We start from the raw sequence: 22,255 nt of genomic DNA, 5'->3' as shown, positions 1-22,255 counted from the left end.
TCAATTCAGTCAGCAAAAACTCAGTAACAACAGTAACCCATTGGAAGCATGTAAAATGACAATCAGGGATGAATAAAGTCATGTTGAACGAGATTGAATTGAATTTGAGGTCAAGTCCTAATGTACAGTACCTGATCCAGGCCCACCAGGTTGCTGAGCCTCCTGTTCTGCCTCTGGCCCAGGTTATTCTGGATGGGAGTGGGGGCGGAGGGCTCCTGGTTGATCAGTTTTGGCTCAGCTATGTCCCCCATGAACCTCAGTATGATCCACCACACTGTCAGACAGGCCTGGAGAGGAGAGGTGCAGATGAGAAAGTGGGGAAGGGAAGAAAAAAGAAAGGGAGAAAAAAAAAGTGAGGAACAAAAATAATAAAAGATAATAGGAAGGAAAACAGAGGAAAGGGAATAAGGAGAGGAGAAAGTACGGTACACAAAGAGAAAAATGAGGATAATATGGGATATGTTATTGAGGAAGACAAATGTCATACTTGCTTTGGATTCCTCTGAGATTACCACACTGAAGCCTGATATTGAGTACTCACCAGTGCGTCTCCCTCGTCTTCGTGGTAGAGCAAGGGCTGCCGCAGCCTCTGGGTGATGTGACTGTGGGTAGCAGAGCCCTGGAAGTGCAGAGCACTGAACTTGGTGAAGGAGAACTCCTCATTCTCATCATCGTAGTTCACCACTGGTTGCTCCTCTGGTACTGCGATTGGTACTGGTTCTGGAGCTGGTACAGTCCGAGCTAATGCTGGTACTGGTACTTGTTTTACTACCGGAGCTGGGCTTTCTACTGGACTCTCCTCTCGGCTCTCCTCAATCACCTCTGGGACGGTCCGCGTTCTCTCCAAGTCCTGAGGACGGGTAGGGAGAGTGCAGTTGGATACTCAGTAAAAAAAAAAAAAATATCTTTAAGTTGTAGAGAATGTAAAATAGTWTAATGCTTCTTCAATGAGAAGAAACGATTTGGTGAATTTGGTCATTCTATTAGCAGTGTTAATCATTGAGCAAGAAGCCTATGTTGATATACTGTGGAGATCAACCATTGGTTGTGAGCCTAACCTCAAAGCCCTCGGGAGCTGGTCCCTCCCGTCCTCCTACTGCCACTTTGTTGGGCAGGAAGCCAAACATGGTTTCCACCATTTCCTGCTCACTGACTGGCTCCGGCTTGGCAGCAGCCTCTTGTGATTGGCTGAGGACGTCCTCTAGCCTCTGCTGGAGCTCCGCGGCTGACCGCTCCCTCGCCTCCCGCTCCTGGGCAGATAGGAAGAACTAACACACACACACACATTATTATATTGAACTCACACAATTGCACACACAGGTGCACAAACCCACTTTTCTCAAATGTCAGAACTCACATCGGTCTTCATCTTGTTGGTGGTCTTCCTAGCCAGCATGCCTCTGGTGTGGGCCTGGAGGACTGTCACAGCTTCTCTCTTGCTCTTATAACTCTTCCTGGCCAGGTACCCGCGCACCTGGGACTGCATTGTGACGGCCGCTGCCAGCTCCTTCAGGTAAAGCTCTCGGGCCAGACGGCCACGGATCTTAGACTGCAGACGCTCGAAGCCAAGCTGGAGCTGATTGAACGAGACAGAGAGGAGTAGAAATGATTCCAGAAGCAGCAGGTAAATGTGAACAAAAGAGAGTAAACCGAAAGACACGTTAAAAGTTGATCTAGTCTATAAAAAAGTAGATATGAGCAAATCTCCATCAGCACAATACCGTGCACTCCTAAGCTACGGCAATGAATCGATATCATCTCAGTTTGTCTTCAGAAGTGTATCTGAGTTGACTCCTTACCGTGCTCATGTTGACGTGATATTACTAGACCTTGACTGCCAGTGACTTACTTTTCTGTATTCTTTTTTCTCTCTATAACCTCTCCATCGCTTCTGTATAACCACGGCAGCTCTCCTTTTCTTCACAAAGCTCTTCCTACAAGAGGAATACATTTAAACAAAACTGGAATATCACTGACTGTTAACAACTACTGTATTACAATAGGAACAACTGAAGTAACTGGGGTGAAGCTTTAGATTGGGGTATTAGAGAATAACAGAGAACACCATGTCAATGAACACTGCCAGTGTGCTATGTAAGGTCCCACAACATCCCAAACCTGTGTCAGGTATGACACGTCGCCCGCCCATTCTCTATCCTGTGTTCTGCCCAAGCTGTGTGTCTCAGTGTTCATCCCTTACCTGTCTCTTTGGCCAAGCATGACCCTCTGGATGATGAGGGCTTTCCTATTGAGCTCTCGCTCTCTCTCCCGCTCTAGTAGGGAGTCATGGGCATCCTGAGTGGGAAGAAAGTGAAAACCGGTTAAAGAGGGTGAATATGGACCTTTTTGGGGGAGMGTTACCGTCATCATTCCAGCATCTTTGAATTGCTTCTTGTGACAGACATTTGGGATTCCATCATTACTGTTACAACATGCCAATGTTTGTGGTTGTCTAGGGTGGTAGATATAACTGTACCTTTAGAAAAATCTTAGTCGTGCCGATCTTCCAGCCATCCTGTCCTGTGATCACGGCCTTGCAGATGGCATTGCAGCAGGCTGCTCCTGACTCCTGAGTTAGGACAAGGAGAAGGATATTGGGAACCATAACCACCCCACTAAAAGCAATTGTAACCGTGGTGCTTTTTGTGCTAACAAATATCATCATCATTGTTGTCATCATCATCATCATCATCATCATCATCAAAATAATGAAGGTATATGTCTCACAGTTTTGGGGTCACAGACGGTTGTATTCAGAAGCACTCTGTACCGCTGCAGAAACTGTTTGAACGTGTGACGGATTGGAAATCCCAGTTTCCGGATTTTGATGGTATCAATCATTCCAGAATACCGCAGCTGACGTATGCACAGGTTTCTGTCAAAAACCTGAAGACAGAGACATTCCTAAGCTTGACTAGTAGAGTGGAGTGCACTGTAGTATGGACAAATTGGACTTTCGTGGAATTGTCCCATTTTCATTCTGTACAACGACCTATATGGTTTCTGTTTTGTGTGAGTTTGACCTCTACCGATTGTGACATTGCACCGTAAATTTTATAATGAATCATGTCTTCCTGTATCTGGCCCAGTGCTATAAAACAATGAATCATGTCTTCCTGTATCTGGCCCAGTGCTACAAAATGATTAATCATGTCTTCCTGTATCTGGCCCAGTGCTACAAAACGATGAATCATGTCTTCCTGTATCTGGCCCAGTGCTACAAAACGATGAATCATGTCTTCCTGTATCTGGCCCAGTGCTACAAAACGATTAATCATGTCTTCCTGTATCTGGCCCAGTACTACAAAACAATGAATCATGTCTTCCTGTATCTGGACCAGTGCTACAAAATGGCTGCCTTATTCACCATGGACTTCTTATCGTCGTTGGGTTTGAAGCAGCGGATGAAATGGGGCTGGCATTTGGACAGGGCATTCATGAGGGAGTCCAGGGACTGACGGAACTGACCGCTCAGCGTGGACACCTGCCTCCTGCCGTCCGTCTGGGCCACCTGCAGGGAGAGAAATCACAACATCAACTGCGTGGATTTTTGGACCGTTGTCAGTGACTATCTCTGCAGGAAAGCTACGTGAAGAAACTGGTGGATGTAGCTAATGGGAGTTGGCATGAGAGTCAGAATCTTAATAGTAACAACAGCTACAAACCCGTATAGAACTCTTGGGTGTCATAACGATCCTGTTGTTGCTTGCAAGGTTCTTCACCACATTTGCAGAGAGCTCCTTCTCAAAGASCTGTTGCAGCAGCTTGTTGGTGGATGCGTCAATCAACTTGAGGATGTCTGAGTTAAGAGCATCTCTGTTCTTCTCCAGGAATCCTGAAGGAAAAGCAGACAGGATCAAATGGTGCCCCCCTCCCCCAAAAACTTGACAATATCCAATTGATCATACTCCTATGTTTGAGCGAATCAACTAATGTTGTATAGGTGTGATCCCTTTTTTTTCTGTTTACCTTTTGAGTCGTAGTGAACAACCCCAGCAAAATGGCGGATCCCAAACTCCATGTCGTGGGTGTTCTTGGATGGAATATACCGGTTGCACTTCGCATGAGTCCGGTTCATCTTGTTCAGCATGGTGACATCTGTGCCCTGAAAGAAACATTCAAGGTTGTCACAAACCTCACCAATTCAGACTGCCACCGCAACATGGTTGACTAGAGGAATTTGAGATTGTTTACCTTGGGAAAGTGGCTCTCCTCATCGATCAGGGCCAACACGTTGAGGGGCTTCACAGCGAGGAGATCAAGGGTGTCCGTGTTGTCGCTAAAGGTGATGTTCTTCCAAACAATGTCCTCCTTGGTGTACTCCTCCTGCTCCAGCTTGAACACATGACGCACAAAAAACTGCTGCAGCTGCTCATTGGCAAAGTTGATGCATAGCTGTTCAAAGCTGCGAGAAAGCATGGGGAAAAGGTTTGTGTTATTGACTGGTTGGTTATATACCATCAGGGAGAGAGGATGAAGGACATACAAAGAGTATGTTGCACACACAAACGACAAGGGAAATTAGTATTTGACATTGACTGGCATACCTGTTTGAGTCGAAGTTCTCAAAACCAAAGATGTCCAGCAATCCGATGGAGTTACGGGAGTTACGGACGTTTTTGGGACCGTTGGTGGGAGTCTTATGGATGGCACTGTTGATTCTCCCAACGATCCAGATGAAGAGTTTGCCATATATCGCCTGAAGAAATCATGACACAAACAACACACATTCTGTACACTTGAGTAGAATATGGACCAAATCCTAACTTGAAATGTGCATGTTTAACTCAACAATCAAATAAATCATGTATTGATGTCAATGGAAGACTTGTGCGAAAAACTTGAATTACGTCCATTCGCCCACGGATCTCAAGTAAGGATTCGGACCTATGTGCCTTTGTGAATATTTATGTTTATGCCTTCTCTCTTGTTACAGGCGATAGCCTATTGTCTATCTTGCTTTGGTACCTTCAAACAGGAGCGGCCTCATTACCTTGACGAAGGCGTCCCTGGAGTCGGCTGCCTGTTCAGAGTTGAGGGGTTTGGACACTCGCTCTTTGTTGGTCATGAAGGAGCGGTAGGTCAGGCTCACAGCCAGAGCCGCAGGCTGCACCTGTAGGAAACAGACAAAGACGATGTATATAGTAGGCCGTCATTGTAAATAAGAATTTGTTCTTAACTGACTTGCCTAGTTAAATAAAGCTTAAGTAAAAAAATATATATATATAAACGACTGTATATTTAAGCAATAAGGCATGAGGGGGTATGGGGCTKTTCTTATGCATGATGCAACGCGGAGCGTTAGGACACAGCCCTTAGCCGTGGTATATTGGCCATATGTCACAAACCCTCGAGGTGCCTTATTGCTATTATAAACTGGTTACCAACGTAATTAGAGCAGTAAAAATACATGTTTTGTCACACCCATGATATATGGTCTGATATACCACGGCTTTCAGCCAATAAKYATTCAGGGCTCGAACATCCCAGTTTATAAGTTATTACAGAACATACCAGCAAAGAATAAAAATGCCAAAAAACATACATACCTCCAGCAATTTGGCAGCAAGGGTAAAGTGATCCGACAAACTGACATCAGAGCTCTCCATGTTATTCAAGATGGCGGCTGCAAGGCAAATAACAAAAGAAAACTTGGTCAATCACAGCTTTCACATAGAAAAAAACAACAACAAACATTTCAGTTGTACAACTGACTAAGTATCCATCCCCCTTTCCTTTCAACATTCAAGTATTTCAGGGTCTCAATACATTTGGCCATTGGGGTTGGGGGGATGACAAGGCGCAGGTCAGGTTCCCTAAGAACTCCGGTCATAGATCACACACTCAGACATTAACTGAGTCATACACCCAGAGAGGACCCCACCTTCGAAGCTGACATTGCCCAGGTGGAGGAGTGCAGCAAGCAGCTTGAGGATCTCCCAGCAGTGGGTCTCRGTGAAAGTGAGGATCTTCAGGGCCATGCGGATACGGATATAGTCCTTAGCATCGTCACGTCCATCGCAGACAATACAGTCACCCTATAGAACACAGGGTCAGAGGTTATACTGTAGGTTGTAGCTATTGCCCCATCTCTCTACTTAATTACAGCTACTATCAACAAGGGCTGTGGCGGTCACGACAGCCGGTGATTGTCAAGCAAATAACTATCGGTCTCACGGTGATTACCGTTAATTAACAAAAACACATTTAGCATCTCCTGGCTTCCATACAAGCCACTGATGTGGACCTTTGGAACGTCTACATTTTAAAAAGTCTAATAAATCCATGTAGCCTACACCCTCACAATAAATCCATAATTTATTTTAGACAGGTCTAAAGAAACATGATATGAAGAAAATGTAATCCATTTCAGAAGAACAGAATAGCATACTCTGAGTTGTCCTTATGTTAGGCCCTGATCTGGCTATGCCATATGGCTGTGGGCTACACTAGTTATTTAGCAGACAAGATTTGCTTAGAATTCCGTGGCATTATTTTATATTATTTTATAGTATGAAGAATACAATTGAACAAAGCTGAATAAAATAGAAAGGATATTTTCTCCAAACRATTTGAGGGAGTGCCCACATTCGGCTATTCTGTGTTGAGAGGTTAACAAAGAAATAGGTACTCCTATATGCTTAATTTAAGTTATTAATGTAACTTTAGTTGTTCTACAAACTTAGGGCTATATGTTTTGAGTTTTAATACATTGTAAGGCTGCATGATGCGACTCTAATGATGATTAGAAAAAAGTCGCTTGAAAGGCATGAGTTCTGCTTTGTTTTTTGCGAAGGCTGTACACACTTTGTCAGTCTCTCATTCAAAATTTGAGAAGCACTTGATAATGCYGTGAATTGTCTGGCGGCATCCCCTTTGTGTGGCCATAATGCACCCTAAAAAAATCCATGCCTTTTGAAGCCCTTCACCCTGAGTGCTGCCTGCTCCGAAGCACCCCTCACTCACACGGGCTCTCCATCACGTGACTGGGTCTTTCTCACAGGCTACAAGTGAAGACAGACACATTGAGGACGCAACTGCGCGCGTCCTTATCCAATTCCAAGGTGCATATTGAAGATATTGGAAGAACTGTCCACATTTACTTTTCGTCAGCCAACAAGATGAGTAGGCCTAACGAACAGCAAAAGCACTAGCCTCTGTCAATCTACCATCCCTCATAGTACAATGTTGACCTATTCTATTCTGTGCGAGAAATACATATTCCAAACATAGTCTGAGACAGTTGTGGGATGCGATAAATCCCAAATTAATACAACCACTAGCATTTAAAAAAAAAAAAACGTCTTTATGCAATGACGCTGAYGCAACAGATCAGAATGTTTAGCTTAAAATGTTGATAAACTATTAGGCTATTTCTTCAAATTATAAGCGCAGCAATGTGCACACGGCAGTAGGTTATAAGTGCGAATGTTCCATTAGCTGGAAAACACCATTATCAAAAGTGACCACAAATGCAATTATGCATGTAATGCTTATATTATAAAGTTTMATTTTTATGGTGAAAATGATCTTGCCCAAACTTGAAACTCTGCTTATGTATGCCAGTTAGGCTCTACATCCCTTGTAGAAGCGGATTAATCTGCTTAATTTTAATAAGTTATTTGACCACTTTAGTTGTGATACAAACCTTATCAAAACATATAGGTCTATGGGCTAGGGTACATGATTCGAAAAAGTGTTTAAAAAGTAATTGTTTCTTGCCTGACGCTGGGCATCATTCACAAGTGATAATTTATAATTYACAAGTGATAGGCTAATATTGTCACTCATCAGACTAATCTTGATTTAATCTTGTCTTTACATGTACTAAAATAATATATGTGTGACATTCGTTTTGATTTAGAATGGACCATTATCATGCACCTGTCTCGAAACAGGGGCAGGGGAAAAAATACATGTCATCTCTGCACTTAAATAGCGAATGGAGGACGCTTTTCATGTGGTTCATTATAATTTTCACGGTAGGCTATACTCCTGTTGTAAAGAGAAGCAATGTGCTTAATATTAGGAAAGTTGAGAAATAAATATAGTAGGCCTAGCCTATAGAGAACTGATGGGTTCCTCCTCTCTTTAAYAGAGGCCATCACTCTGTTTTCTCGTGCAATTGCATAGCCTATAGAAATGCTGCGCAACATTAGCTCATGGGCTCTCATGAAGTGTTTGATTAGATTTTTGATTACATTTGAATTGATGCCAGAGTGATTAGAGGGACAATAGAGTGCTGAGTACGAGGCAGTTGGCAAGTTTGGTAGGCTACTAATGAYCATCAGCAGCATCAGAGCTTGGAGAAGCCTAATTACTGTGACTAAATGGTCATGTGGAATTTGACTGCCTTCATGACTGTGACTGCAGGTGTGGAGGTAATACTGTCACCACAACAGCCCTACTATCGACCCACCTCTCTCTTCAATGGTGATCCTAAAGCAAATCATATTTGTTAGGGGCTACAGCACTCTACAAAGTTACAGCTACTATCACCCAATCTCTCTTCAATGGTGATCCTAAAGCAAATCATATTTGTTAGGGGCTACAGCACTCTACAAAGTTACAGCTACTATCACCCAATCTCTCTTCAATGGTGATCCTAAAGCAAATCATAAATCATACGTGAGTTTGTTTTTCCAGCTCTGGGGCAGTTTCCTAGGAGCATTGTAAAGAGGACGTCAGGAAAGAGGATGTCAGTAAAACTTAGTTGTACTCAGTAAAAATGTCCTTAATGAGGAAGATGTATGACTTTAAGTGGTATAACCTGTAAGTGATGATGTTTTAGTAGTGCGTTGCTATTACCCTCTTGAGGTAGCTGAATTCAGCGGCATTTCCCAAACACAGTGTTTTCTTCTGTTCTGCCGTCATCCCCGCTAACATGCAGTAGAATATGTGGTAGTTCCGCTCCTCCATGGCCTAGGGTTAATTAGTAAAAAGGAACAGTAGTGTTACAACTAACTGTAAGTCGCTCTGGATAAGAGTGTCTGCTAAATGACTAAAATGTAAATGAGTATGAGAGACAACATCTCTTGACATTACACCATTTTGCCTGGTTACTGGACAATCCATTAATGGATCTGGTCCTCTTTCAAGTACGAACAAAGCATGTCAATCAGACTTAAATGAGATAAACCTGTTGTTTGTGAGATATAGTTTACATAGTTTTGAAATCAATTCACTTTGAGGCAATTAGCTATGAGATTTCTACATTTCATTCAAATATAAGGACAACAGCAAAACGTCCTGGTTCTCCAATTATTTTGATTTTACAGCCTGTGCTTCCACACCTGATGGCAGACACGAGACTTCTCCAGTAAGTACTGTTCCATGCGAGCCCCTTCGATGGCGCCATCTTTGTTGAAGAAGATTTCCACGTATTTCCCAAAGCGGCTGGAGTTATCGTTGCGAATTGTTTTGGCATTCCCAAATGCTGGGGGAACGCAGAAATGGGAAGTGTGTCATGGGTAGCAACAGTTGTGATAATGTGGGAGAGAGATATTTTAATAGTAAAGAGATCCTACCTTCCAGTATAGGGTTAGCCTCCAGTATCTGCTGCTCTATCCAGGAGTGCTGTCCACTTACTGCAGCAAGGAACTGAAGAACCAGCTTGGTGCTCTCTGTCTTCCCTGCACCTGACTCCCCACTAACAGGAAGAAAGAGATAGAGTGTCATATTCTTGGATTTCAGTTTAATTCCAGTGTAAATGTCAATATAAAAAGTATAACTGAACCACTCCAAAGAGCATCTTCCACAACATTGGAATATGTGACGCTTCTGCCTTGGTTTCCTTTTGTTTCCGAATGACTTGGGAGTCAAAAGCGGAACGTTGCCCGTCTGGGATAGATGTACTTTTGGCCTCACCTAATGATGCAGCACTGGTCTCGGTTGTGGCGGCGCATGTTGAAGTAGCAGGTATCTGCGATGGCAAAGACGTGCGGGGGCAGCTCACCCAGCCTACGCCCGTGGTACAGCCTCACTTGGTCGGCTGTATAGAGAGGAAGCTCTTGGTAGGGGTTGACTGCCACCARCACAGAGCCTGTGTAGGTCTGGACACAGCACAATAACAGCGATTTAGGCTTGTGCCGCCCACATTTTTTTGGAGCACCCTGTACCAGCGGCTACTGTTATAACACTAGTTAATGCAATAACTTTTCTATTTGTAATACATTTTCTATTTTTTAAGTAGTAAAACCAGWTAATGTAATAACTTGCTGGGTAACGTAATACAATGTTGATTGGTCAACGTAATAACTTTAACAACTTTTTTGATGAATAGTGTAATAACATCAACCAATCATGTAATAGTTTTTATGTAGTACTTCCCTCAATTTGATGCACATACCACCACCTACTGCCGATTACAACACAAACAAACTCATGCACATCATACATGAATGCTCATACATAGAGACACTCACAAGCACACATTGAAATGTACACCCTTACATAAAAACCACATGATTTCACACAAAATTATAGTGTTTTTGGAACACTTCACATGTGATCACGTTTTCACAGTATGCTACAATCCGCAAAAAYACTACATTAATTACTATAGTATATACTACAGATTTATTTTACTACAGTATTATACTATAGGTACCGGTTAATACTACAGTATACTACAATATTCAACGTAGTGTTTTTGCTGTCAGTGAATACAATAATATTCATACCATAGCGCACTATAGTATTTTGTCATGTGGGTGTAGTACATTATAATCCATTAGGGGACTCACATAGATGATGCCCTGCCTGTGTCGGACCAGCAGGTTCCTGAGGAGCCCGGCCTCGTTGAGGTCCCCCAGGCGGATCATGTCGTCCACCCCCTCCACTGAGGTGGGGTGCATCACCCTGATGGAGCCCTCCTCCTTCTGGGAGAGCTTGTGTTCCTGGAATGACATAGCACAATTCAGGAAGTTATATGGCGGTGCGATGTGAACTTTCTCGCAAATTTTCCATTGACATCAATGTAGGATTTGTTAGAAATCTTTGGTTACATATAACGTAACTTTTATTGAGGTCTGAAGGACTGAAAACTTAGGCTTTGGTTTTAAACCATCCATTTAAGTTTGGGGGTTTGGCATTATACTGCCGTATGACTGACCAAAGCAGAATGCAAGATCATTGTCTATGGAAGTACAGTAGAAAGACATGATGTCAACATTCTAGAGTGCATAACTTCTATAGTCAATGAGATATAGTAGTTCAATAGATTATTCCCTACAGGTAATGACTTAGATCTTGAGCTCATTTGGAGCTCCCGAGTGGCGAAGCGGTCTAAGGCACTGCATCTTAGTGCAAGAGGCGTCAATACAGTCCCTGGTTCGATCCAGGCTGTATCACATCCAGCCTTGATTGGGAGTCCCATAGGGCGGTGCACAATTCGCCCAGCGTCGTCCGAGTTTGACCGGGGTAGGCCGTCATTGCAAATAAGAATTTGTTCTTAACTGACTTGCCTAGTTAAATAAAGGTTACATGCATTTACATTTGAGACCAACAGTATATTCAAACACAATAGACACACAATTCAACACAATATATGTAATAAAGAAATGCCATGGTCACCTTTCCTTCATCATCCACCAGTAGCTGGTGTCCAGTTTCGGTCAATTTGACCCGGGCTCCGATGGGCACCCCGATACCAGGGTCCACCCACACCCACTCACCCTGAAAGCAAGGAGCACAGTGGGTCATGGTCAGGGTCATACATCAAAAGAATGCAGCTTTTACCCTTCATTTAATTCAGTTGAAGAAAGTAGCGTGCTTGTAATTCCACCAAACTGGTGAAAATAAAGATAAATAAAAGAGCCTTTCGCGAACTAACACGAGCACTTGACTTCTTTCACCTCTAACTAGCTCTGACTGCTGAGAGCTACTTCATTGAGGAGACATGTACTTACTATGACTGAGATAGGTGGTTGTCCCATCTAGCCACGGTATCTTAAGACGAATGAACTAACTGTAAGTCGCTCTGGGTAAGAGTGTCTGCTAAAYGACTCAAATGTAAACGAGTATGAGAGCCAATAAATCATTTGTGGAGCATCAAGATTGCAAGTGTGCTAAAGATCACTGTTTGTGCTGTCTCTTGTTATATGTGCAGCGCAAACAGATATGGGAAAAGACTAAGGATTTCCCATTTCAAGCCATTTCCTGAAATGAATGTCAATGGCATTGACTTCCAAACCCTAGATGATCACTTCCAGACACAATTGGCAGAGATTCACCGTAGAATGACTAGGCAATGGAAGTGTTGATTACATTACAAAAACCTTCATAATCAAAGCATGGCATTCAGGTTACATTGGTCAAATAGTCAACAAAGATTATGTTGAGGATCTTACCTTTCTCAACATCACCATAATACAACCCTCCTATTCCCTAAATTCAAGGAACAAGAAAGACAAAAGTCATGCATTATCAAAAAAAATATCTGTGGACTACATAAGTCTGGACGTAGTGTGATCTCAGTGTGTCTTCTCAATGTTGTATGAAAGACTTCGCTGTCATTCCATTTTTAAGATCCAATGGTGATGATATGGTGACAATGGGGCGCAATAATTACAATCATCCATACCAACAACATACTATACATGGGAAACAATACAGAACTGAAGTCAATAAATCTGCTACCTTTCTCTATAAGCATGACTGGAAACGACTGCACATCGTTACTCTACACCGTTCAGCTAACGACTCTATAAGGTGACTGAAACGACTGCACATCGTTACTCTACACCGTTAGCAGCCTAACGACTCTATAAGGGCCGACTGAAACGACTGCACATCGTTACTCTACACCGTTCAGCCTAACGACTCTATAAGGGTGACTGAAACGACTGCACATCGTTACTCTACACCGAAACAACCACACACAAAAAAACATATCAGCCATCTTACGTATAGCAACTCAAGTGATGGTCCTCATTGAAATCCCAGTCCTTCAGTAAGTCCTGTGCAGTTGTTGTGGAGCTCAACTGTTTGTTCGCTGACGTTCACTCCAACCCACCTGGATACCACAAGGAACAAGGAAGTGGGTGGTACCCTTGACACATCTCCTTTATGGCACTTTGACTTTGATCTGTCATGCTGCAGATTCACAGCTGAAGACAGGAGCAAAGTCACCTCCTACCCACTCATTCTCCTAATGTGTTTGGCTCAATTTGCCCTTCAATTCTGGGCCTGCTTCTAACCATTAATAGTGGAAACACCATAATAATATATTTAAAAATCTACAACTTCAACTACAGAACATGTTAGATAGAGTTTGTGAGCTAGGACSACTTACGGGAGTGCCCTTTGGACCTATGGGTTGAAGTCAGATGACACTGGTCTCAGTATTACAACACGAATTAAGTAGTAAATCACTGAGATAGTTAGCCATCTAATACAGTACTAGGAGGGAGACCGGTCCCCACACCTGCCTGTGTCACTCTGATAACGATTAGTTGAGGAATTCCCTCTAGATAATAAGACTTGTGCGTCACCACACACACACTGACAGACCATTTATTTCCTACAACAAGCGCTGTGTCCCGTTCAAAGAGCACATCTCACCGAGCAACAGCAAACTACTCCAGACTGACATCTAAACTCTGTGGTGCCCTGGAACYAGTATTGTTTGTCCATGATTGTAAAATAGTAATTGTTTCTTCACTGAACACAAATGATATGAAACTAATGGGGTCCAGATTGAGGGCAGATTTCATTGTGGAATTAGAAAACAAAACAGGTGATATACACCTGATGAGGCGCCAGACGAGTCATATTACATACAAATGAGTGAAGTTGATGTAACCAGCTCTGATAAGAACATCATAAAGGTATGTCAATATCCTGGATTGCTTATTGGAAGGAAATTAAATTAGGAAACTAAATGAAATGAACAACTCCCTGTGGCTCTAGTCACTGCCCTGACCTTATTAGCTTTGTAAGAGGTCAAGAACTGATTTTTTTTACATGGGTTGAAGAAGGGTCAGGGTAAGCTAATGTGTTTACTGTAAGTAAGCTATGACGTCAGCTGTTCTTCTTTTTACTGCTGAAAACCTGATACACAAATTGATGCAGTGTTTTCACCTTTGTAAGTATACTGTTGCGGTCTAATATGGCACAATCGCACATTTCTTTAAAAATGCCCAATTTTTTKGCCAAATAAGTTGAAATTGAAGAAATTTGTCAGCGATGAGTCCAGATTTGAATCCCATCAAAAACCTAAGGAGAGGTCTGAAAAGATATGGATCAGTTTGCCACTAAAGAGTGGGCCAAATTGACGGTAGAAAGGTGGCGCAAGCTCTTTGATGGCTTCAAGAAATGTTTGTAGGCAGTTATCTTAGCCAAAGGCTGTGCAACCAAGCATTAGCTCCTAGGTGCCAATCATTTTGTCAATGCCATTTATTTTCACTTTGTCAATGCCATTTGTTTTCACTTTCTAAATTAAAAAAGCTGAGGGTTGTGGCTGGAGAAATGTAACCACTCTCAAATTCATAGACAGAGTTATGGATGCAAGAACTGATCATCAATGATATCAAAATGATAGTTTTAACCATGTTTGGAGATACAGTGTACGATGGTTGAACTGAGCATTTGTAAGTTATATTCTTCAAGAATCAATGGGTACGTATTATTCATGTATCAGTCCAAAAATGGATGACTGCTGATTGTCCCTTTAAGTCACCCTCCCCCCAACAACAAAAAAATGTGCTCTGCAATGTTCCAAATCCAATAACAAGGTGTGAAGACCCCCCCCCCCAAAAAAAAAAAAATTCTCAAACTTCTACTTATTTGAGAAGAAATTGTGAAAACTGCAAGACGCCAATATATTAAGCCGCAACGTTAAGATCGAGTCCACACCCATTTTGGCTATGGGTTCATCCAGTGCACTGCTGCCATTGACCTTCACCTTGATATACAGTCAGTGGCTACAATCGAAATAATCTTATCAGGCTCATATTGTGCTTATCTCCAGGGAGGATTCTCTAGTTTATATAGTCATCTTCGCATGGAGTTTCTAGGAGCGGTACACGGTGGATATGGTCAGTAAATGAGTGCGTGTGAGCAATGGGGCAGAGGAAAGATACAGATAGACCTGGGTGTATACATGGGAGTTGCTACATACAATCTTTAATTTATTAACTTACATTTGATTGTCTCCTCCTCCATGATGTCATGGAACCCTGTTGGCTCATGATTCATGAGGGTGAAACCTTGACAATGTTCCAGATATATATACCTATATATTTCGGACACAATCATGTCAGAGTCAAATATAAAGATCTCAGAGTCATGTAAGTTCTGTACAACACATTTCTATCTCCTAAAAAGCCCCGTTGTCTACGAAACCCCTGATAAAACAATTTCGGCAATCTGCCATCTTGATAAATTGTTTACACAATTCAGTATCGTTTTACTGAGCTGTGTATCCATAGGGTAATACATCCTTTCTAGAGATTGCTACGGTTATGTCATATTAACCCTTGTGTAGTCTTAACATTCTGTATACTCCCCTTGTCCTATGGGTAAAAAATGACCCGCCTTCACTAAACTCCTAAGATAAAGCAGCTTAATTGAATTTTAAACCCCAAATCTATTTTGCATGAAGAAACAACTTGTCATTCATCAGAAACTTTGTGAATATCTGGGTTTTCCATCTTCACAATTCAGAAAGACTGCATTTAATCAGTGGACACCACATGTTTTTATTACAACACACCTGTCATAATTGTTTTCTATACTAAAGTAGGGGTTAATTATTATTATTGCTAAAGGTACTGCATAGGTGTAAACATACACTTTTTAGCAAGAGATAGCACTTGTATAGCCTAAGGAAGTAGCAGAAATGTGCAGAAAATAGTTTTGAATGCATTTTATTGAAGGGAAACAATAATAGTATTGAACCTTTTTGGCAACATAGTGATATATTCTTATATACTGTACAATGAGGAATTCAACTACAAAATACTAGTCTTCTCCCATTTTTTTAACCATTGCCCCCACCCACAAGGTGTATAAACAACACCAATAAATAATAAAATAATCAATCAACTCTAATTAGCACATGTAGGACAGTATGCATGTGTGTGTGCATGGACTTTGCAGATGTATTTCTCACACAGCACATAGTATTTGTTTTACAGTCCTTCTTTGGGGAGCAGAATTGGCATCTCCTCCTCTTGCTTGCCCCAGCTGCAGCCTCAGGTGGATCAGGACAAGATTCAGCCCCCTGAACAGCTTTCACAAGCGCTGCAGAGGCTGCTGTGCGGGGGAGGCGCTCCCTTCTTTGAATGTGTGGGGTTACAAGGGCCTTTCCCAGCTGCTCCAGGAACACCCTCCTCTTGTTCCGCTTATCAGACATCCAGGTAGGGTTGATCTTGTTCCATATCACAAAGGTATTGTATGAGGACACATCAATGATGTTATGGAAGATGACCAGGGGCCAGCGGGCAGTCATCCTCCTGCAGCTGTAAGTTACAATCACCTTGCCCAGGTTGTCCACACCTCCTTTGTTGTGGTTGTAGTCCAGGATTATGGCTGGCTTCCTGTCCTCACAATCACTGATCTCAGCCGTTTTGTGCAGTGTGCTCAGGAGGACCACATTCTTGTTCATTTTTAGAGGTAAGAAACTAGAGTGGTGGTGCGGTGAAGGCAAACTTTGATGAGAAGGCCCCTCTCCCTCTTGCGAGGAGTGCAGGGGGGAACCAGTTGCTCATCCACTGTTACTTCAGGCCCAGGGTTGTAGAGGTATGGCTCCACCCATTTCTCCCAGACCTCTCTTATGGCCGCCAGTTTGTCTCTCACACGTCTTGCAGGTCTTAACTCACGGTAATCAAATCGTAGCATTCTTGTCAAAGACTTTCAGTGGCATCGTGGCACGGAAAATCTCCCTTCCACTCTCTGCATCCCAGAGACTACATGTAGCCTCGCCTCGGGACCTATACACACCTGCTAAGATTAGCAGCCCTATGTAGGCACGCAGGTCAATCTCATCCATTCTTTTCCAGTTGTCTCCATATTTATGGAAACCCTTTACGGAAATGAGTCATCTCCAGGATGATTTTTTCGATGGCTGGTGTGATGAACATGTAGAATGTTGAGGCGATGTCCTGGGCATGGGCAACTGCATGTCTTGTGGGCCCTGGGGTCATCCTTATGACATTTTGTGCTGCCACCCTGTCCTGGTTGTCATATGGTGACAAGGACCATGCTATTTTGCTGTTCTTTGACAAAAATGTCTCTCTTTCAGCTTGGGAGATTTCTTCTTCATCTGAAGATGATGTATCGTGCTCTGGGTTGTATTCTTCCCCATCTTCTTCTTCAGATACTTCCTCTTCTAAATCACTGTTCTCTTGTTCCTCCTGGACATCTGAAAAAATCAGATCTACGACCTGTTGGACACTGAAACGTGCACTCGTGGTTTCAGCAAAGAGAGAACTGGGGGTACTGTCATCTGCAGCACCTTTATAGCCTCTGACTGCATTCCCCATTAGTAAACAATAGCCTCTGAACTTGAGTCATGTTTGGGGTCGTGGAGGGGTCATGTGAGGGGTCATGTGAGGGGTCGTGGATGGGAGATGCTGCACATGCACAAGGAAGTTTTAGTTTTTAGTTTAGTTCAATCAGTAGCACACAATCTCAATTTCTCATTGTGTGTGTGTGTGTGTSTCTTGGTGGTTTTTGTGGTGTGTATAACAGCCAGGTCAAAAATGACCCTAAGACAATCTTTGTACAGCTTTCATGGAAATATGAACAAAGGCGATGTTTCACTTTTTCTAATGTTGGGGTCACTCTAGGAAAAGTCAACAAATTTCAAGGCGAAAAAAGATCATTTAGGGGGTTTTCTCTGCTGTTAAACATAGTGGCGGGTCATTTTTGACCCTTAAGACAACACAAGGGTTAATACTTAGTGAAGGTCTACAGACCCCTTGCACAGTCTTCACATTTTGCTGCCTAAATATTACATCTAAAAAGGGATTCATTTGTATTTTTTTCCTACGGATCTACACAACCTATTCCACATTTTCAAAGTTAATGAAATATATAAAACATTTTCCAAATTATTAATGGTCTTGATTGTGTATATCTTCACAACCCAGAGTTAATACTTGGTGGAAGCACCTTTGGCAGCCATTACAGCTGGGAATCATTGAGTAATATTCTACCAACGTTGCGCAAACATACTCTATCCATTGTTTTTGACAAATTTGCTCAAGCTCAATAAATTTTGTTGGGCATCACTGATGGACAGCAATATTCAAACCTTGTCTGATTTTCAAGCAAATTTAAGTCAGGACGTAGGACTAAGACTAGACCACACAGGAACACAACGCCTCTTGGAAAGTAATTCTGGTGAGTCTGACAAACATTTGTGTATTCATATAATGCGGTGTTTTGCATTATCTGATGCAAAATGTATCATACAGGGATGATTACAGTATTTTGAAAGTTGCATACCTTGAAAACTTGAGTACTGACAAGCAAAACATTTTTGGGAATATGTCAACAATGGACTAGTGAAACAAATACCAAAATAGGTTTTTGAGTGGAAAGTTCTATAAATCTGCGACAAGGATGGAATATTGCTGTCCATCAATGATCCCCAACCAAATTGACTGAGGTAGTGCAATTTCGACAAAGAACAATTTATATATGTTTCCCTAAGCGTTGTGTACGGTTGGTACAATGTTATTCAAATGCTTCCCATAGTTGTGTCAAATTGGCTGGATGTCCTTTAGGTAGTGGACCATTCTTGATACACACAGGAAACTAGTGAGTGAAAAACCCAGCAGTGTCGCAGTTCTTGACACAAACCGGTGCGCCTGGCACCTACTACCATACCCAGTTCAAAGGCACTTCCATTTGTTGTCTTGCCCATTCACCCTCTGAATGGCACACATACATGTCTCAATTGTCTCAAGGCTTAAAAAATACAAATAACCGTATTTGTCTCTTCATCTACTCCGATTGAAGTGGATTTAACAAGTGACATCAATAAGGGATCATAGCTTTCACCTGGATTCACCTGGTCAGTCCATGTCATGGAGAGCAGGTGTTCTTAATGTTTTGTATACATCTCCACACGGAGGTTGGAATAATACTGTGAAATTGAGTAAATTATGATAATGCCATTATAGTTTAAGAGGTGTTTGGTGGGATGGAGTTTTGGACTGTCTGGTGACCAGGAGGTAAATTAGTTTATAGACCAATAAGAGCACCAAACCTTTCTGCCAATAAAAGCTAGTTTTCAGTTTTCCCCTCCCAACTCAGACCACTCCCAGACAGTCCTAGCTAAAGTATTGGTTGAGAAATTGCTCTTCGCTGAGAAGCTGKGTTTCTTTTTGACCATTTTAATTGAAAACAATCACAGTAAGGTACTTAATTGTAACCCAGACATTATTTGACATTGAGATAAAAATGGCTGCACTGGACCTACGCAATAAACACATTCTCATTTTGTATTTCTTAGTAATTTGGACAATAAAAAAAATGGATCACTTTGAAAACGTGGAGTAGGTTGTGTAGATCAATAAGAAAACATTTAGAATTTTAAGGCAGCAAAATGTGAAGACTGTGGAAAGAGTTAGACACCCACTAGCGACTATGGCATGCCAGCATACCGCTAATCTCAAAACACAAAATGAGCCAAATTTTTATGTCAGTTTTCTAAAATGACATTGTCATTCTGCAGATATTCTTACCCAAAGCGATTTAGTGCATTCAACTAAGGTAGCCCAGGTAAGAGAACCATAACCAGTCATTGTTGCTTTTAACCGCAATAGTCACAACCCTTTGGGCACAGTCAGTTCTTTATAACTAATAACTTTCCTTCCTTGTAATGATGATTAGGAGGGTGTGGGGATTGCTGTGAAGTCGAATGACAAATACCAATGCTTTACCATTTCAACACACTAATGTCTCCATCTTTATTGCACAAGAGCCCTCTAATAACTGATTTTGTAAAAATTCACATAGGTACGCCCTTTATTAAATGTTGAATCATGTTTTAAATTCAGTACGGTACAAAATGGACAGTAGTAGAATCATTTAGTGAAGCCGATGTTTATTTGGTTTACAGGGGCCAGCCACATCAAGTACACTTTTAAACTAATTCCTATGTGATCACTGCTAATACATGAATATTTTGTGTCCAGTTGGATAGTATAACATGTTAACACAGCACAGTTCTCCCACCCCAAGCCACAGGACAACACCTGGATCGTGTTCAGTAGAGCACAATTAAGCTAAATGTTTTGCAAAGGTAAACAAAAAGTTTCTTATTGGACAAGTTCTTGTGGTATATCCATGTTTCACGGTTTCATTACATTCTCTTCCTATTGAATATAACCCTGTTATCGTGGACCCTGTATATACAGGTTTGAGACATTGACAACCACTGCAGTCTATACATTGGCATCACCATGAGCAGGCAATGCAAGTAGACCTTCATTACACAAATGGAACGGGGAGCGCAGTAAAAAAAAAAAAAAAAATCTAATCAATGAAAAGATTCTTGAATCCTAAATCTTACATCTGAAACAGAAAAGGCAGTACCCTTTTAAAGCTCAACTTATTTTCATGTAAGGCATAGATTACGTGGGCAAAATGAATGGAATATATTACGTAAAACAAGCGCAAAGGAAAGAAGGTATTGTGTGGACTGACCGCCTAGCTCTCCCTTTCCTGTTAAAAGTCCCACTACTCAATTACTCTCGGCGACCCGATTACAAAAGACAATCACAAGCTTTTAAAACGCACCAACAAAAAACAGCCCCCTCTAAAYAGAAAGCTCTGGTAATGGGTTGTTTTTGCTCATCTTTAATTGACTCCAAAATTGTAATTACTTAGTAAAAAGGCAAAAAGGCTTATTAGTTATTGAAGAAAAAAAACATTTGTTCTTTTTTAAACYCAGATTGTAATTCCTATCTGGTCACAAAGACAAAACAGAAATTTAGGAGTGAGTTACAGCTACTAGTTAGAAATATACTACTTTATCAACATGTGATTGGTGAGTTTGAACATGGTATCAAGAGTTTAAAGGAGTTACTTGCTACTGGCACCTTACAATTTGCAGAACATTTATGGTCTTAATACATATTTGCTTAACTGCAYGTACAATGTAAACCAATACAGATTGCTTTTATTTCTAGAGTAAAACAACGTCACGGAAAAAGGCACACCTGCTTATGGAGCAAGACCACTAAGATGGCTGCCCTCCAAAACAATAAAGGATTTATAAATCATTACTGTCATGTACAATACTGAGATCTTGAGATGAAAGACATCAAAGAAAAAGTGTCAGTATTTTTTGGGACATGCATGCCATTAGAAGGATTTTATGGGAGACAAAATGGTCAAGGCCTCACATTCACACGGTAGTTCACAGCAGCATTGTACGCCATTATTTTAGAGTCACTGCCAAAACTGTCACGATAAAAGTCGAGTCACACGCTTGACAACTTTGAGATACAATGGATTAGCATGCGTAGAATCTGCACTGTAAACACCAGCATGCACTGCCATAAAAATATAAACAGCGGTATATTAGTGGATGGGGTAGGGTCATCTTTTTACTCAGGAACAGTTCCGCCAACAAGGATTTCAGGTCTCACTTCAAACAACTACACAAGACACACACAAATGTCTTGCTACATAAAAGGGTGGCAAAGCATTTGGCAAAAAGTCAGACGTTATTCATTGTGTGAATTCACTTTTGAAATAACTGACGCCTCCACAAAGTTCTTCCGAAAACGGTTAATGAACGCTTCGTCGAGCCTTTAAAGTAGATTCATGTGGGGACGAGTGTCATACTATGAATTGAAGTGGAAAAGCATACAAGCTCTTGCTAGGTTACAGCTACAAATAAACAACGACAATTGCATTGCGACTGAAACGACCAGTTACAGTACACTTGACAWTAATAGAACACAGCTTCAATAAAAMTTMTTTTAAACYAAAAATAGTTTAAGCCATCATCTTCACAGATTGACTGTGTATATAATTATARTATCTAAAAATGACCTCATAAAAAAGGTAAAAACTGCAAAATAAAAAGTTAATTTCACAGTCTTGGCGCTTTGACAGTTAAGCAGCCAGGCCCTACAACAATACCACTGCTTCAGTGCTACGGTCCAGCCTCGGTGGTAACAATGGTAACTGAACTGTAAAGTTAAACGACGAAAAAGTTGCTTTTCTAATACATATTAAAAAAAACGTGCAAGAACCTGTGTGTTTGTATAGTCAATGTCAAAATACTGGC

General features: G+C 41.6%; 1 protein-coding gene across 1 annotated transcript in view; it reads right to left on the bottom strand.

The window, feature by feature from the left end:
• The window catches only part of LOC111957247 (unconventional myosin-VIIb-like), a 29,381-nt gene extending 16,346 nt beyond the window's left edge, over positions 1-13,035 (bottom strand). Inside the window, exons 1-24 of the mRNA XM_023978029.2 lie at positions 12,907-13,035; positions 12,351-12,387; positions 11,575-11,676; positions 10,746-10,898; positions 9,868-10,052; positions 9,528-9,649; positions 9,294-9,436; positions 8,809-8,922; positions 5,885-6,038; positions 5,550-5,626; positions 4,994-5,113; positions 4,548-4,699; positions 4,195-4,405; positions 3,970-4,105; positions 3,666-3,835; positions 3,368-3,511; positions 2,728-2,886; positions 2,477-2,569; positions 2,201-2,295; positions 1,850-1,934; positions 1,358-1,576; positions 1,059-1,268; positions 542-850; positions 132-287 (exon numbers count right to left, since the gene is read on the bottom strand). Coding sequence (XP_023833797.1) covers positions 132-287; positions 542-850; positions 1,059-1,268; positions 1,358-1,576; positions 1,850-1,934; positions 2,201-2,295; positions 2,477-2,569; positions 2,728-2,886; positions 3,368-3,511; positions 3,666-3,835; positions 3,970-4,105; positions 4,195-4,405; positions 4,548-4,699; positions 4,994-5,113; positions 5,550-5,626; positions 5,885-6,038; positions 8,809-8,922; positions 9,294-9,436; positions 9,528-9,649; positions 9,868-10,052; positions 10,746-10,898; positions 11,575-11,676; positions 12,351-12,368 — 3,327 coding nt within the window. The 5' untranslated portion in view covers positions 12,369-12,387; positions 12,907-13,035. The remainder of the gene's footprint in view (positions 1-131; positions 288-541; positions 851-1,058; positions 1,269-1,357; positions 1,577-1,849; positions 1,935-2,200; positions 2,296-2,476; positions 2,570-2,727; positions 2,887-3,367; positions 3,512-3,665; positions 3,836-3,969; positions 4,106-4,194; positions 4,406-4,547; positions 4,700-4,993; positions 5,114-5,549; positions 5,627-5,884; positions 6,039-8,808; positions 8,923-9,293; positions 9,437-9,527; positions 9,650-9,867; positions 10,053-10,745; positions 10,899-11,574; positions 11,677-12,350; positions 12,388-12,906) is intronic.
• Between the last annotated feature and the right edge of the window lie 9,220 nt (positions 13,036-22,255).

This window comes from Salvelinus sp. IW2-2015, linkage group LG32, assembly GCF_002910315.2.
Source record: "Salvelinus sp. IW2-2015 linkage group LG32, ASM291031v2, whole genome shotgun sequence".
In the NCBI taxonomy this organism is placed as follows: Eukaryota; Metazoa; Chordata; class Actinopteri; order Salmoniformes; family Salmonidae; genus Salvelinus; species Salvelinus sp. IW2-2015.
This window is presented reverse-complemented; position numbering and strand designations above follow the sequence as displayed.